This window comes from Pygocentrus nattereri, chromosome 2, assembly GCF_015220715.1.
Source record: "Pygocentrus nattereri isolate fPygNat1 chromosome 2, fPygNat1.pri, whole genome shotgun sequence".
NCBI classification, from domain to species: domain Eukaryota; kingdom Metazoa; phylum Chordata; class Actinopteri; order Characiformes; family Serrasalmidae; genus Pygocentrus; species Pygocentrus nattereri.
Genome location: NC_051212.1, coordinates 28,367,953 through 28,380,891, shown reverse-complemented (window position 1 = coordinate 28,380,891; position 12,939 = coordinate 28,367,953). Strand labels below are relative to the sequence as shown.

The following is a 12,939-nucleotide window of genomic DNA, read 5'->3' as shown; positions in this document are numbered from 1 at the left end:
ATAATGCATGCTGAGTAGCTCCAACCCCAGATAATATAATCTATTAAATAATAATGTATTAGTGATTGATAACTGACAATCATATTCATCAGTAAAACACTGTTTAAATATATTGTAATATTAAAATCTAAAATTTAAACATAAAATTTAATCGGCAGGTCACAATTTTAATCTCACTAAAATCGGTATCGGCCTCAACATTTTCATATTGGTCAGTCCCTAAAATACTGCAGGATTGGTCTTGGTTACTGAGTGTGCGTGTTTGTGTGTTTCCTCACCATTGGGGTCAGTAATCATTCCACAGCTGGTGGGTTTTTGTGCCTCACTTTCAATATTTTTATCACATTCAATATCTCCACCTCCATGTGTGCAACTAAAAATAAGACAAGAAGATACGACAAAAATGATTTCAAATATCAAAACAAATAAAAAAAAAGCAAAATGGATGAATGGTCACCAGTTGTGTATGAAGATCACTGAATAAACAGAATGTTTGACCCAACATGTTTCTACCTTTAGGCAAGTATTACTTGCTAGTCTGTCCCATATTCCATCTTATCATTGGACACGAACCAATATACATCCAAGCTGCTTTCTGACTGGTTTAACACTGCAATTTCTGCCTTTCTTATACTACGATTGGTAATGGCACTCACTCAGGTCTGTCATCAGGCACCTGCCAGCTCTCCCCTAGCTCACTGGTGCTGTCTGTGGGCTTGCCATCTGACATGATGTTGTCATCATTTGGGTTGTTATTGTAGTTTCCTTTGAGATTGGTGGAGTAATGTGATTAAGAACATAGCTTAAACCATTAAATGCAATGAAACAGCAGTTGTGAATGTACTGACCATGACTAATGGCCATAACAAACCTCAATTGCAAGGAAATGAAATAATGAATAATCATTTTGAATTGATTATTCTATTAAGATTGTTTAATTTCAGGCTCAGAGCACTACATACCACACATTCCACACAGCAGCCCTTTGTAAGACAGAGGAAGGCTGACATCAGCATGGTGATTGCCATCAAAGCGGACACGCAGGCCGAAGTTAGTCTCCAGCACAACAAATTTGCCGCTGAGGAAGACCTTAACACCATTCAGTAGAGTGACAGGCACAGTCACCTGAACACCATTTACCTGCAAGAGTGAAGTAACATGGTGGAGATGTAGAGACAAATCTGTCCACATGCAACATTGTAGTATTCCAACATTGGGCATTAGCACCTGAAAATATGATAAAATATGCAATCTCGGGGACTTAGCTTTACATTTTTTCAGGACCTAACTAGTATTTCCAGGACACTGTACTAATTATCTTATGATTCAGTTGCTTTCCATGACAGAAAAACGAATCTTTAAACTTCCAGGTTTTCCAGATATGTGGGAACCCTGTCAAATTCAATTTGATTCAATTCAAAATTAATTTCTCGACTTTTTAAAACTACAACACTCACCTGGACTTTACGGCCCTTGTCAAGGATAATCTTCATGCCATAAACATTGACAATGACTGATTTCACATAGGACACTTTCTTGTTATTGTTTCTGTGTTCGTTCTGGGTATCAACGGTGAAGTATGGCACACCAGTGGTCTCGTTGCAGGGCTTGGTGAGGGTGTAAGAGCAGGCACCCATGAAATGATGGACCTTCTTATCAAAAGAGGTGTAGTGAGGGTCCCCAGAGACAGAGCAGATTCCTGGACCTGTAGGTTCTGTAAAAAAACGAACACAATCCTCTTAAACTGAGCTATTTTTAGTGTCAACGTATTTATAAAGCGATGAGTTAAGTAACACGGCATACAAACAGTGTTTTATCAGAGAACTGTAGATGTTTTTGTACCATTCGGTTTGCAGATGTACTCTCCATCTTGCAGTATGCAACTCTCTGTAGGGAGGCAGCTGGTGTTGTAGCACTGGATAATTCCTCCACCCAGACACACACATTGCTGCTCACAGCCCTCCAGATACCAGCTCTCGTTTACCTAAACCACACAAAAATACACATGAACTGAGAATTTGCATGAATATAAATTAACGGTACTTTTGTTTATTTACAGTGTCAATCTACATAAAACTGTTTGTGAGTCTTAAATTGTCAATGATTTCTATTTTTGGACAGAGGTTTGTGTGATACTCACAGGATGGTAGGAGCCGTCAGAGTCCACACAGCCACAGTCTTTGAGAGGAACACACTTGTCATTGCTCAGGACAAAGCCGGGGTCACATTCACAGCCTTCAACACACTTCCCTCCACAGCCAGGGGGTCCGCTCACACCTACACACGTCTCTGGACATGAACTCACACATGTGGAATAGTGGCTGTTCGGAGGACAAACCAGAGCTGTGGAGCAAAAATATGCAGAGCACTTTACTTAACAAGTCAATGGATGAAGTTTGAAATATATGAAACATTTTTCATTCTTCAATTTGTAAATTAGAGTCTTCAGTATGTCAAAATGTACAGATTTAGACAAATTGATTTTAGCCATATATTTGACACGTAATTTGCCAATTTTGTATGTTAATTTTTTGTTGGTGAGACTCACGGCAGAAATCTGGCTCCCTCCACTGGTGAACTGGTGCTCCTGCACTGAGACAAGCATCGGTGTAGGCTTGGAGTTGATCACACAAAGTTTGTTGGAGTCCCTGATAACGACACATATCATACACACAGCTCTGGAAGAACGGCAGAGGGTCCACCACCTTTATACAATCCCTGTGTGTGACAGAGGGATAAAGAGGGTGAGAAAGAGCGATTCATCAAGAAGTGCAGATGATTTAGAGTGTAGCAGGTAGTAAAACAGTAAACATTTTCAGCAGATTACATTTTCTAACCAAACAGACCATGTTTACTCACCTGAACGGTCCAGTGGAGTCTGTGATTTTCCCACATTTCTCTGGTTTAGACACTTCAGCCTCTAGGCTTGGGTCACATGGAGGTTCGGGTGGGATCTCAGGCTTGCACCTGAAAACAAAATGTTATATTTTTATAAATTAAATGATTTATATATGAACTGACCTGAGGGAGACCTTACACCTTATAAACATGAAGCCTGTACGATTAATAAAAGCTCATTCCTCACTGGCTTGAAAAAGCCATAGACATTGAGGTATGACACTTATAGGTTGAGGAAAAACAACAGAAACTAACGTGTCATCTTCATCCTCATCAGTCTGCCAGCTGTTGCCAAACTGGTTTGCGTTGTCTGCCAGAGAACCATTTGGCTTGGTGAAGTCATTGTTGGGGTTTCCATTGTAGTCTCCACACAGACCGCACATCTGCTCATAGTAGGTGCTGAGAGGGATTAAGAGAGATAATGAACCGTAGTATAAACAATGCATAAGGATGGTCTTTATCCAAGAAAGCTCCTGTCAAAAAGTGTTTCAAATAAGAAGGTAAATAAGAGCAGCAGTGAAAGCATCATGAAGCAGTACCTGGGCACAGTGATCTTAGCATAGTGGTTGCCATCCCAGCGCACCTCCAGGCCGAAGGGTGTGGTGAGAATGACATACTGACCAGCCAAGGTCAGAGAGATTAGTGGAGAAGGTGAATGAGGAAGGCCGACTTTCACTCCTTTCACCTGGGGAGGTGTAGAATCAATGAAGAATCATTGATGCAGATTAGCTTTGATAAGAATAGCATGGCTATTTCTAGCACTTTCTGTTTTATTTTGCCTCATGTTTTCAATTAGGTTAGAAATTGTAAGCAATCAGTAAGCAAGATAGAAACATAAGCTATCAGTAAGCAAGTTGGAAATAATTTAAGTAAATCCTTCAAAGAGTGTTGTTTTTTATTTAGTTAAGTTATGTAGTTTGCGACCACTGTTCCAGAACCTCTAATGTCAGCAGAACTGCCTATAAGGACGTATAAAAATGAATGTTTCACATACAACAAGCACAACAAGTGTCACGGATGCACAGTTGTTCAAACTGTACAGTGCCAGTAGGTTCCCCCTTTAGGTTTATCTTGTTAAATGCAAGTGAGTCAGTGAGTGAGTGGGTTACAAGGTCAGAGTAGGGGGAAATAAGGTAAGAAGATAAAATATTATATGGTTGATCTGAAACTTACAGACAACACAAATGAATGAAAAAAACAATAAAGGTACTCAAAAATCTTTTCCTTTTTTGCCTCACTTCAATCATATTCCATTAATTCTTCATGGAGCATGAGATTAAGTTCAGATATACCACTCTGTCCAATGCCACCTACAACACATTTCAAATGTTTGTGTGCCTGGTAGTTCATACTAACCAGAATGGTTCTGCCCTTCAGCATGGTCACAGTGATGCCATCAACAGTCACATACAATTTCCGGAGATAGGACAAACCAGAGATTCCTCTCTGCTCATTCTTCCCCTCCACAGAAAACCAGGGACCTGCAGAACACAAAACAGAAACACTAACCATCACTTTTCAATTTCAGGAAAAACAAAATACCTTGAGAAGCATTATAATGCATGGTTTAGACATTGATATATGTGTATGCAAAGTCCATGAACATTTTCATAAGTGGATCATAGTCAACATTCATGTAATCATCACTGCAGTCTTTCTCACCACTTTGCAGCCCCCATATATGCTACTTTTATGAAAATAAAAAGGGGCCCTCATTGGCCCTTTAAAATCATAGCACCTTTTCTCAAAACTCATATTCAGCTACTTAAATGTAGAAGAGAGAAAAAAATCATTACTTACCAGTGTTGTTTCTGCAGGTGCGGGCCAGCGTGTAGGTGCAGAGTCCCATGAAGGAGTAGTATTTACCATCAAAGGTGTTGTAATGGGGGTCACCAGAGATGATACAATCCTTAAAATCTAAAGGCCAGTAAAAGACACATGAACTCAGAACACAAGTAAAATCTGTCTCACACCTGATAAATAATGCAGTTCTATAATAATGTACTGACCGACTGGGTAACATCCTATTTGTCCTCCCTGCACATCACACTGTTGCATGGGCGGGCATTCAGCAGCACTGCAGGAGACGAATGGGGGATTACACTTGCACAGCAGATCACAGTCCTTAGTGTAGAACTCCTGTCCAGGCTAAAAGTCATAGAGAGAAAAGAGAACATCTTAAAGAACTGTACACTTCATTCATTTGCTGAGTCACTAGAACACATTAACAATTGTAAACACTCACCTGGTAATACTGTCCATTATACATGCAGCCACATGTGTCTTGTTTCACACACTTGTCACCACTGAGTACATAGCCAGGGTCACACACACAGCCCTCAGAGCAGGGTCCAGTGCACTGACTGGGTGGGGGAGAAGTACAAGAAGGCTGGCAAGGGGAGACGCAGGGGTCGTAGTGGCTGTTGGATGGACAATCGAGAGCTGAAAAAGAAAAATGTTCCCAATTATTTTAGTTTAATGTAATGATAAAACCTACAATCAAACATATTCACATTAGACTGCAGGTGTCCTATGAGCGTGAAATACAGTGGACCAAAACCTAGTCTATATTTTGCCTGCACTGTGATTCGTGGTTTTTCTGAGACTTACGGCAGAAGGTGCTGTTTCTCCAGGCACCGATGTTGACCCCACGGTCCTGGCACTCGTTGACATACGCTTCGATCGCTTCACACAAAGCAGAGTGAGGGCCGCCCAGTGCACACAGATCATATATGCAGTTTTTGAAGAAACTCTGCACAAACACACAGAGTTAAATTGAATGACAGCATTGATATGAAGAGACTAGCGTTAAATGCTGATCTGATTAACTCACATTAGGATTGACTTTTGGGTGGCACACAGCAAATGGACCATTGCTGTCCAGAATGATACCACAGTATGCTGGACTCTCATAAAGGTCCTGTTCAGCTTCTGTGCAGCCAGGGGGTGGGACCTCTGGAGTCTTATTGCAGCTAGAGAGCAAATGAGAACAGCAGTCAATCTCCATTTAATCTCATGTACAGTTACACGAGGAAATATGGATACCTCAATATAGAGGAGAACCAATCAGCCCACGCAATACAATATCAAAGACTCACTCAGGATCTGTGTTCCAGCTGTTGCCAAACTCAGTTGGATTGTTGACCAGTTCACCAGAGGGGGTGCGGAAGTCGTCCTTATAGTTGCCGTTATAGTCGCCACACAGGCCACACAGCTTGTCCTGATAGCTGCACAAACACACAAGCATGTTACATAAGACATGGTGTTTTAATGAAACACTAACAGTTACCAGTTTAACACAATACTCACTCTTTGATGACTTTGATGTCCATGTAGTGGTTTCCATCATAACGAACAGTTACGCCAAAGTCCATGACCACCGTGTAGAGTGTCCCAGATTTGAAAACATCTACTCCAGACACCGGACTCAAAGGAATGTTCACATTGGTTCCGTTCAGCTGAGAACAGATGGAGAAAAGACGTGATGACACTGCTGTAGGATACAACTCACTTCATTCACTTCCTACACTCATGATATCTTTATTAGCTCACCTGTACAACTCCTCCTTTCAGGATGGACACCTTCACTCCCCGAACGTGGACATGGACAGCACTCACATAGCTGATCCAGGGATTGTTGAAGCGATTCTCATTCTCAGCATGAACAGCGAAGTAGGGCACGTCTGTGCTGTTGCACGGTTCAGACATCAAGTAGGTGCAGTTGCCCATGAAGTCATAATTACGCTTGTCAAAGGTGGTGTAGTGAGGGTCAGCCGAGGCGATACAGATGGACGTGTCTGTGGGTGGAACAGATCAACAAAAAACTTAAGTTATCTTAGCATTTTGACACCATCCTGAAGGAGCAACAGAATTCAAGGCAAATATCACTAATACCTTTAGGATAGCAGCCATGGACTCCTCCCACTTCCCGACACTCTTCTGTGGGGTCACAGGTGTTGTCCACACAGCTCAGGGTGTAATTACCAGCACAGCGACACAGCTTGGAGCAGCCATTCCCAAAGACAATCTCTCCAGGCTGGAAAAAAGATCATTCAAATTATACTCACAGAATGTGACTGAAGTTTCAGGGCTCAATGCAAATTTGTCTTAAACAAATTGTAGACTTTAAATTTGTTTCTACTATGTTCTTATGCGTCTGAGAAGTCACTGTCACGATACAGCAGTTTTATTTTCCTTAGGGCATGGTGTCAAAGCTAAGCCATCTACCACACTGCCTCCGATATGATAAACTTAACATTTATATGGATGATGGTCATAGTGGAGCTCAGTCCTTCATATCAAGTAAGGGCAACAAATCCATATGCACAAATGAACTTTGCAAATATTAAAAACACCATAGCGCATGAGTACTCTTTACAAAGCATGTTTTATTTACTTCATAGTAGTTGTTGTTATCATCCAGACATCCACACTGCTCAATGGGAATACAACGTCTGCCCCGGAAGACAAAACCTGGTTTGCAGAAGCAGCCGCTGATACAGGAGCCAGTGCAGTTGGTGGAGGGTTCTTTACAGCTGGGAATACAAGCTGGACCGCACTCTATGTACTCTGCATTATCGGGGCACTTCACTGTTTGAGGAAAACAGTAAAATTGTATTTTAGAAAATTGCATCGCTTGATACACTGCACTCAAAAAGTTGTTGAATTTACATGAATTAAATCTGCACATCAGTTCCACACAAATCAAATATGTCACATCAACTTTAGTAACAAAGTAAATGTAATTATGCTGATGTAACATAGTTCACTAATGTGAAGCAAATGTACACACTTGAATTATGCAAATTTAGAGCATTGTTTAAGTAATTTCCTTCAGTGTTGTAAAAGCAGAATATATTATGAATATGAATATTTTACCTGGCGCTGTCGTTGTTGTAGTTGATTCTGGAGTTGTCGGTCGAGGTGTTGAGGGTGTTGGTGTTGAAGGTCCAGTGGGTTTCGGAGTGGTTGGCTGTGGTGTTGATGCTGTATCTGTAGTTCAGAATTGGTAAAGGGAAAGAGGAACAGAGATTAAACCATATCTATAATTCTATATACAGGGGTTGGACAATGAAACTGAAACACCTGGTTTTAGACCACAATAATTTATTAGTATGGTGTAGGGCCTCCTTTTGCGGCCAATACAGCGTCAATTCGTCTTGGGAATTACATATACAAGTCCTGCACAGTGGTCAGAGGGATTTTAAGCCATTCTTCTTGCAGGATAGTGGCCAGGTCACTACGTGATACTGGTGGAGGAAAACGTTTCCTGACTCGCTCCTCCAAAACACCCCAAAGTGGCTCAATAATATTTAGATCTGGTGACTGTGCAGGCCATGGGAGATGTTCAACTTCACTTTCATGTTCATCAAACCAATCTTTCACCAGTCTTGCTGTGTATATTTGTGCATTGTCATCCTGATACACAGCACCGCCTTCAGGATATAATGTTTGAACCATTGGATGCACATGGTCCTCCAGAATGGTTCGGTAGTCCTTGGCAGTGACGCGCCCATCTAGCACAAGTATTGGGCCAAGGGAATGCCATGATATGGCAGCCCAAACCATCACTGATCCACCCCCATGCTTCACCCTGGGCATGCAACAGTCTGGGTGGTACGCTTCTTTGGGGCTTCTCCACACCGTAACTCTCCCGGATGTGGGGAAAACAGTAAAGGTGGACTCATCAGAGAACAATACATGTTGCACATTGTCCACAGCCCAAGATTTGTGCTCCTTGCACCATTGAAACCGACGTTGGGCATTGGCACGAGTGACCAAAGGTTTGGCTATAGCAGCCCGGCCGTGTATATTGACCCTGTGGAGCTCCCGATGGACAGTTTTGGTGGAAACAGGAGAGTTGAGGTGCACATTTAATTCTGCCGTGATTTGAGCAGCCATGGTTTTATGTGTTTTGGATACAATCCCGGTTAACACCCAAACATCCCTTTCAGACAGCTTCCCCTTGCATCCACAGTTAATCCTGTTGGATGTGGTTCGTCCTTCTTGGTGGTATGCTGACATTACCCTGGATACCGTGGCTCTTGATACATCACAAAGACTTGCTGTCTTGGTCACAGATGCACCAGCAAGACATGCACCAACAATTTGTCCTCTTTTGAACTCTGCTATGTCACCCATAATGTTGTGTGCATTGCAATATTTTGAGCAAAACTGTGCTCTTACCCTGCTAATTGAACATTCACACTCTGCTCCAACTGCTGCAATGTGCAATTAATGAAGATTGACCACCAGGCTGGTCCGATTTAGCCATGAAACCTCCCACACCAAAATGACAGGTATTTCAGTTTCATTGTCCAACCCCTGCATTTAATTAATTTTCTGCCTTAAGTCTTCAGAGTGCATACAATTGTACGCTTGTTTATGTTGTATATATAAATACTGTACCATTCGGTTTGCAGATGTACTCTCCATCTTGCAGTACGCAGCTCTCTGTAGGGAGGCAGCTGGTGTTGTAGCACTGGATGATTTTTCCACCTAGACACACACACTGCTGCTCACAGTCCTTCAGATACCAGCTCTCGTTTACCTAAACCACACAAAAATGTAAAGGAACTGAGTGGAAGACTGAATAAACAATACTAGTGAATTACAGTACAGGAGGAAATACGGGTCATAGCAGTAATGTGGTGTAGAAATTCAGAAAAAGCAGTTAAATGTGGGTTTTCTCACTGAGTGATACTCACAGGATGGTAGGAGCCGTCAGAGTCCACACAGCCGCAGTCCTTGAGAGGAACACACTGGCTGCCGCTCAGGACAAAGCCGGGGTCACATTCACAGCCTTCAACACACTTCTCTCCACAACCAGGGGGTCCGCTCACACCTACACACGTCTCTGGACATGAACTCACACATGTAGAATAGTGGCTGTTCGGAGGACAAACCAGAGCTGTAGAGACAAATGCAGACAAAACTAACGATTCAGAGACAGTGAAACAAGGAAAATTGCATGTTTTTATTTTTTGGAGTTTATGGATTAAAGGCTCTTTTGTCCTGATTGTCCTGACATCATGGTTAACATTCAATGTGGAAGGTAACATGAACTTCTATTTGTCCACTGAAAACACTTAGAGGTAATTAGAGAATCACAAGAACGTACTTTCCCGTCACCTGTAGAGGTCTTTGTTTCTGCCGGTGATTAAATATGTGTTTAATGGTGATATTTTGTCGGTAAGACTCACGGCAGAAATCTGGCTCCCTCCACTGGTGAACTGGTGCTCCTGCACTGAGACAAGCATCGGTGTAGGCTTGGAGTTGATCACACAAAGTTTGTTGGAGTCCCTGATAACGACACATATCATACACACAGCTCTGGAAGAACGGCAGAGGGTCCACCACCTTTATACAATCCCTGTGTGTGACAGAGGGATAAAGAGGGTGAGAAAGAGAGATTCATCAAGAAGTGCAGATGATTTAGAGTGTAGCAGGTAGTAAAACAGTAAACATTTTCAGCAGATTACATTTTCTAACCAAACAGACCATGTTTACTCACCTGAACGGTCCAGTGGAGTCTGTGATTTTCCCACATTTCTCTGGTTTAGACACTTCAGCCTCTAGGCTTGGGTCACATGGAGGTTCGGGTGGGATCTCAGGCTTGCACCTGAAAACAAAATGTTATATTTTTATAAATTAAATGATTTATATATGAACTGACCTGAGGGAGACCTTACACCTTATAAACATGAAGCCTGTACGATTAATAAAAGCTCATTCCTCACTGGCTTGAAAAAGCCATAGACATTGAGGTATGACACTTATAGGTTGAGGAAAAACAACAGAAACTAACGTGTCATCTTCATCCTCATCAGTCTGCCAGCTGTTGCCAAACTGGTTTGCGTTGTCTGCCAGAGAACCATTTGGCTTGGTGAAGTCATTGTTGGGGTTTCCATTGTAGTCTCCACACAGACCGCACATCTGCTCATAGTAGGTGCTGAGAGGGATTAAGAGAGATAATGAACCGTAGTATAAACAATGCATAAGGATTGTCTTTAACCAAGAAAGCTCCTGTCAAAAAGTGTTTCAAATAAGAAGGTAAATAAGAGCAGCAGTGAAAGCATAATGAAGCAGTACCTGGGCACAGTGATCTTAGCATAGTGGTTGCCATCCCAGCGCACCTCCAGGCCGAAGGGTGTGGTGAGAATGACATACTGACCAGCCAAGGTCAGAGAGATTAGTGGAGAAGGTGAATGAGGAAGGCCGACTTTCACTCCTTTCACCTGGGGAGGTGTAGAATCAATGAAGAATCATTGATGCAGATTAGCTTTGATAAGAATAGCATGGCTATTTCTAGCACTTTCTGTTTTATTTTGCCTCATGTTTTCAATTAGGTTAGAAATTGTAAGCAATCAGTAAGCAAGATAGAAACATAAGCTATCAGTAAGCAAGTTGGAAATAATTTAAGTAAATCCTTCAAAGAGTGTTGTTTTTTATTTAGTTAAGTTATGTAGTTTGCGACCACTGTTCCAGAACCTCTAATGTCAGCAGAACTGCCTATAAGGACGTATAAAAATGAATGTTTCACATACAACAAGCACAACAAGTGTCACGGATGCACAGTTGTTCAAACTGTACAGTGCCAGTAGGTTCCCCCTTTAGGTTTATCTTGTTAAATGCAAGTGAGTCAGTGAGTGAGTGGGTTACAAGGTCAGAGTAGGGGGAAATAAGGTAAGAAGATAAAATATTATATGGTTGATCTGAAACTTACAGACAACACAAATGAATGAAAAAAACAATAAAGGTACTCAAAAATCTTTTCCTTTTTTGCCTCACTTCAATCATATTCCATTAATTCTTCATGGAGCATGAGATTAAGTTCAGATATACCACTCTGTCCAATGCCACCTACAACACATTTCAAATGTTTGTGTGCCTGGTAGTTCATACTAACCAGAATGGTTCTGCCCTTCAGCATGGTCACAGTGATGCCATCAACAGTCACATACAATTTCCGGAGATAGGACAAACCAGAGATTCCTCTCTGCTCATTCTTCCCCTCCACAGAAAACCAGGGACCTGCAGAACACAAAACAGAAACACTAACCATCACTTTTCAATTTCAGGAAAAACAAAATACCTTGAGAAGCATTATAATGCATGGTTTAGACATTGATATATGTGTATGCAAAGTCCATGAACATTTTCATAAGTGGATCATAGTCAACATTCATGTAATCATCACTGCAGTCTTTCTCACCACTTTGCAGCCCCCAAATATGCTACTTTTATGAAAATAAAAAGGGGCCCTCATTGGCCCTTTAAAATCATAGCACCTTTTCTCAAAACTCATATTCAGCTACTTAAATGTAGAAGAGAGAAAAAAATCATTACTTACCAGTGTTGTTTCTGCAGGTGCGGGCCAGCGTGTAGGTGCAGAGTCCCATGAAGGAGTAGTATTTACCATCAAAGGTGTTGTAATGGGGGTCACCAGAGATGATACAATCCTTAAAATCTAAAGGCCAGTAAAAGACACATGAACTCAGAACACAAGTAAAATCTGTCTCACACCTGATAAATAATGCAGTTCTATAATAATGTACTGACCGACTGGGTAACATCCTATTTGTCCTCCCTGCACATCACACTGTTGCATGGGCGGGCATTCAGCAGCACTGCAGGAGACGAATGGGGGATTACACTTGCACAGCAGATCACAGTCCTTAGTGTAGAACTCCTGTCCAGGCTAAAAGTCATAGAGAGAAAAGAGAACATCTTAAAGAACTGTACACTTCATTCATTTGCTGAGTCACTAGAACACATTAACAATTGTAAACACTCACCTGGTAATACTGTCCATTATACATGCAGCCACATGTGTCTTGTTTCACACACTTGTCACCACTGAGTACATAGCCAGGGTCACACACACAGCCCTCAGAGCAGGGTCCAGTGCACTGACTGGGTGGGGGAGAAGTACAAGAAGGCTGGCAAGGGGAGACGCAGGGGTCGTAGTGGCTGTTGGATGGACAATCGAGAGCTGAAAAAGAAAAATGTTCCCAATTATTTTAGTTTAATGTAATGATA

The 12,939-nt window shown here is 41.8% G+C and overlaps 1 protein-coding gene across 1 annotated transcript in view; it reads right to left on the bottom strand.

The window, feature by feature from the left end:
- Nucleotides 1–12,939, bottom strand: part of zanl (zonadhesin, like) — a 44,163-nt gene that overhangs the window by 13,269 nt on the left and 17,955 nt on the right. Inside the window, exons 36-67 of the mRNA XM_037533450.1 lie at nucleotides 12,696–12,892; nucleotides 12,460–12,598; nucleotides 12,251–12,367; nucleotides 11,807–11,931; nucleotides 10,990–11,135; nucleotides 10,706–10,849; nucleotides 10,412–10,519; nucleotides 10,101–10,270; nucleotides 9,606–9,808; nucleotides 9,307–9,448; nucleotides 7,777–7,890; nucleotides 7,295–7,488; nucleotides 6,793–6,934; nucleotides 6,451–6,695; nucleotides 6,208–6,356; nucleotides 5,997–6,125; nucleotides 5,732–5,870; nucleotides 5,509–5,650; nucleotides 5,144–5,340; nucleotides 4,908–5,046; nucleotides 4,699–4,815; nucleotides 4,255–4,379; nucleotides 3,438–3,583; nucleotides 3,154–3,297; nucleotides 2,860–2,967; nucleotides 2,549–2,718; nucleotides 2,141–2,343; nucleotides 1,843–1,984; nucleotides 1,458–1,714; nucleotides 963–1,140; nucleotides 657–765; nucleotides 279–373 (exon numbers count right to left, since the gene is read on the bottom strand). Coding sequence (XP_037389347.1) covers nucleotides 279–373; nucleotides 657–765; nucleotides 963–1,140; nucleotides 1,458–1,714; nucleotides 1,843–1,984; nucleotides 2,141–2,343; nucleotides 2,549–2,718; nucleotides 2,860–2,967; nucleotides 3,154–3,297; nucleotides 3,438–3,583; nucleotides 4,255–4,379; nucleotides 4,699–4,815; nucleotides 4,908–5,046; nucleotides 5,144–5,340; nucleotides 5,509–5,650; nucleotides 5,732–5,870; nucleotides 5,997–6,125; nucleotides 6,208–6,356; nucleotides 6,451–6,695; nucleotides 6,793–6,934; nucleotides 7,295–7,488; nucleotides 7,777–7,890; nucleotides 9,307–9,448; nucleotides 9,606–9,808; nucleotides 10,101–10,270; nucleotides 10,412–10,519; nucleotides 10,706–10,849; nucleotides 10,990–11,135; nucleotides 11,807–11,931; nucleotides 12,251–12,367; nucleotides 12,460–12,598; nucleotides 12,696–12,892 — 4,875 coding nt within the window. The remainder of the gene's footprint in view (nucleotides 1–278; nucleotides 374–656; nucleotides 766–962; nucleotides 1,141–1,457; nucleotides 1,715–1,842; nucleotides 1,985–2,140; nucleotides 2,344–2,548; nucleotides 2,719–2,859; nucleotides 2,968–3,153; nucleotides 3,298–3,437; nucleotides 3,584–4,254; nucleotides 4,380–4,698; nucleotides 4,816–4,907; nucleotides 5,047–5,143; nucleotides 5,341–5,508; nucleotides 5,651–5,731; nucleotides 5,871–5,996; nucleotides 6,126–6,207; nucleotides 6,357–6,450; nucleotides 6,696–6,792; nucleotides 6,935–7,294; nucleotides 7,489–7,776; nucleotides 7,891–9,306; nucleotides 9,449–9,605; nucleotides 9,809–10,100; nucleotides 10,271–10,411; nucleotides 10,520–10,705; nucleotides 10,850–10,989; nucleotides 11,136–11,806; nucleotides 11,932–12,250; nucleotides 12,368–12,459; nucleotides 12,599–12,695; nucleotides 12,893–12,939) is intronic.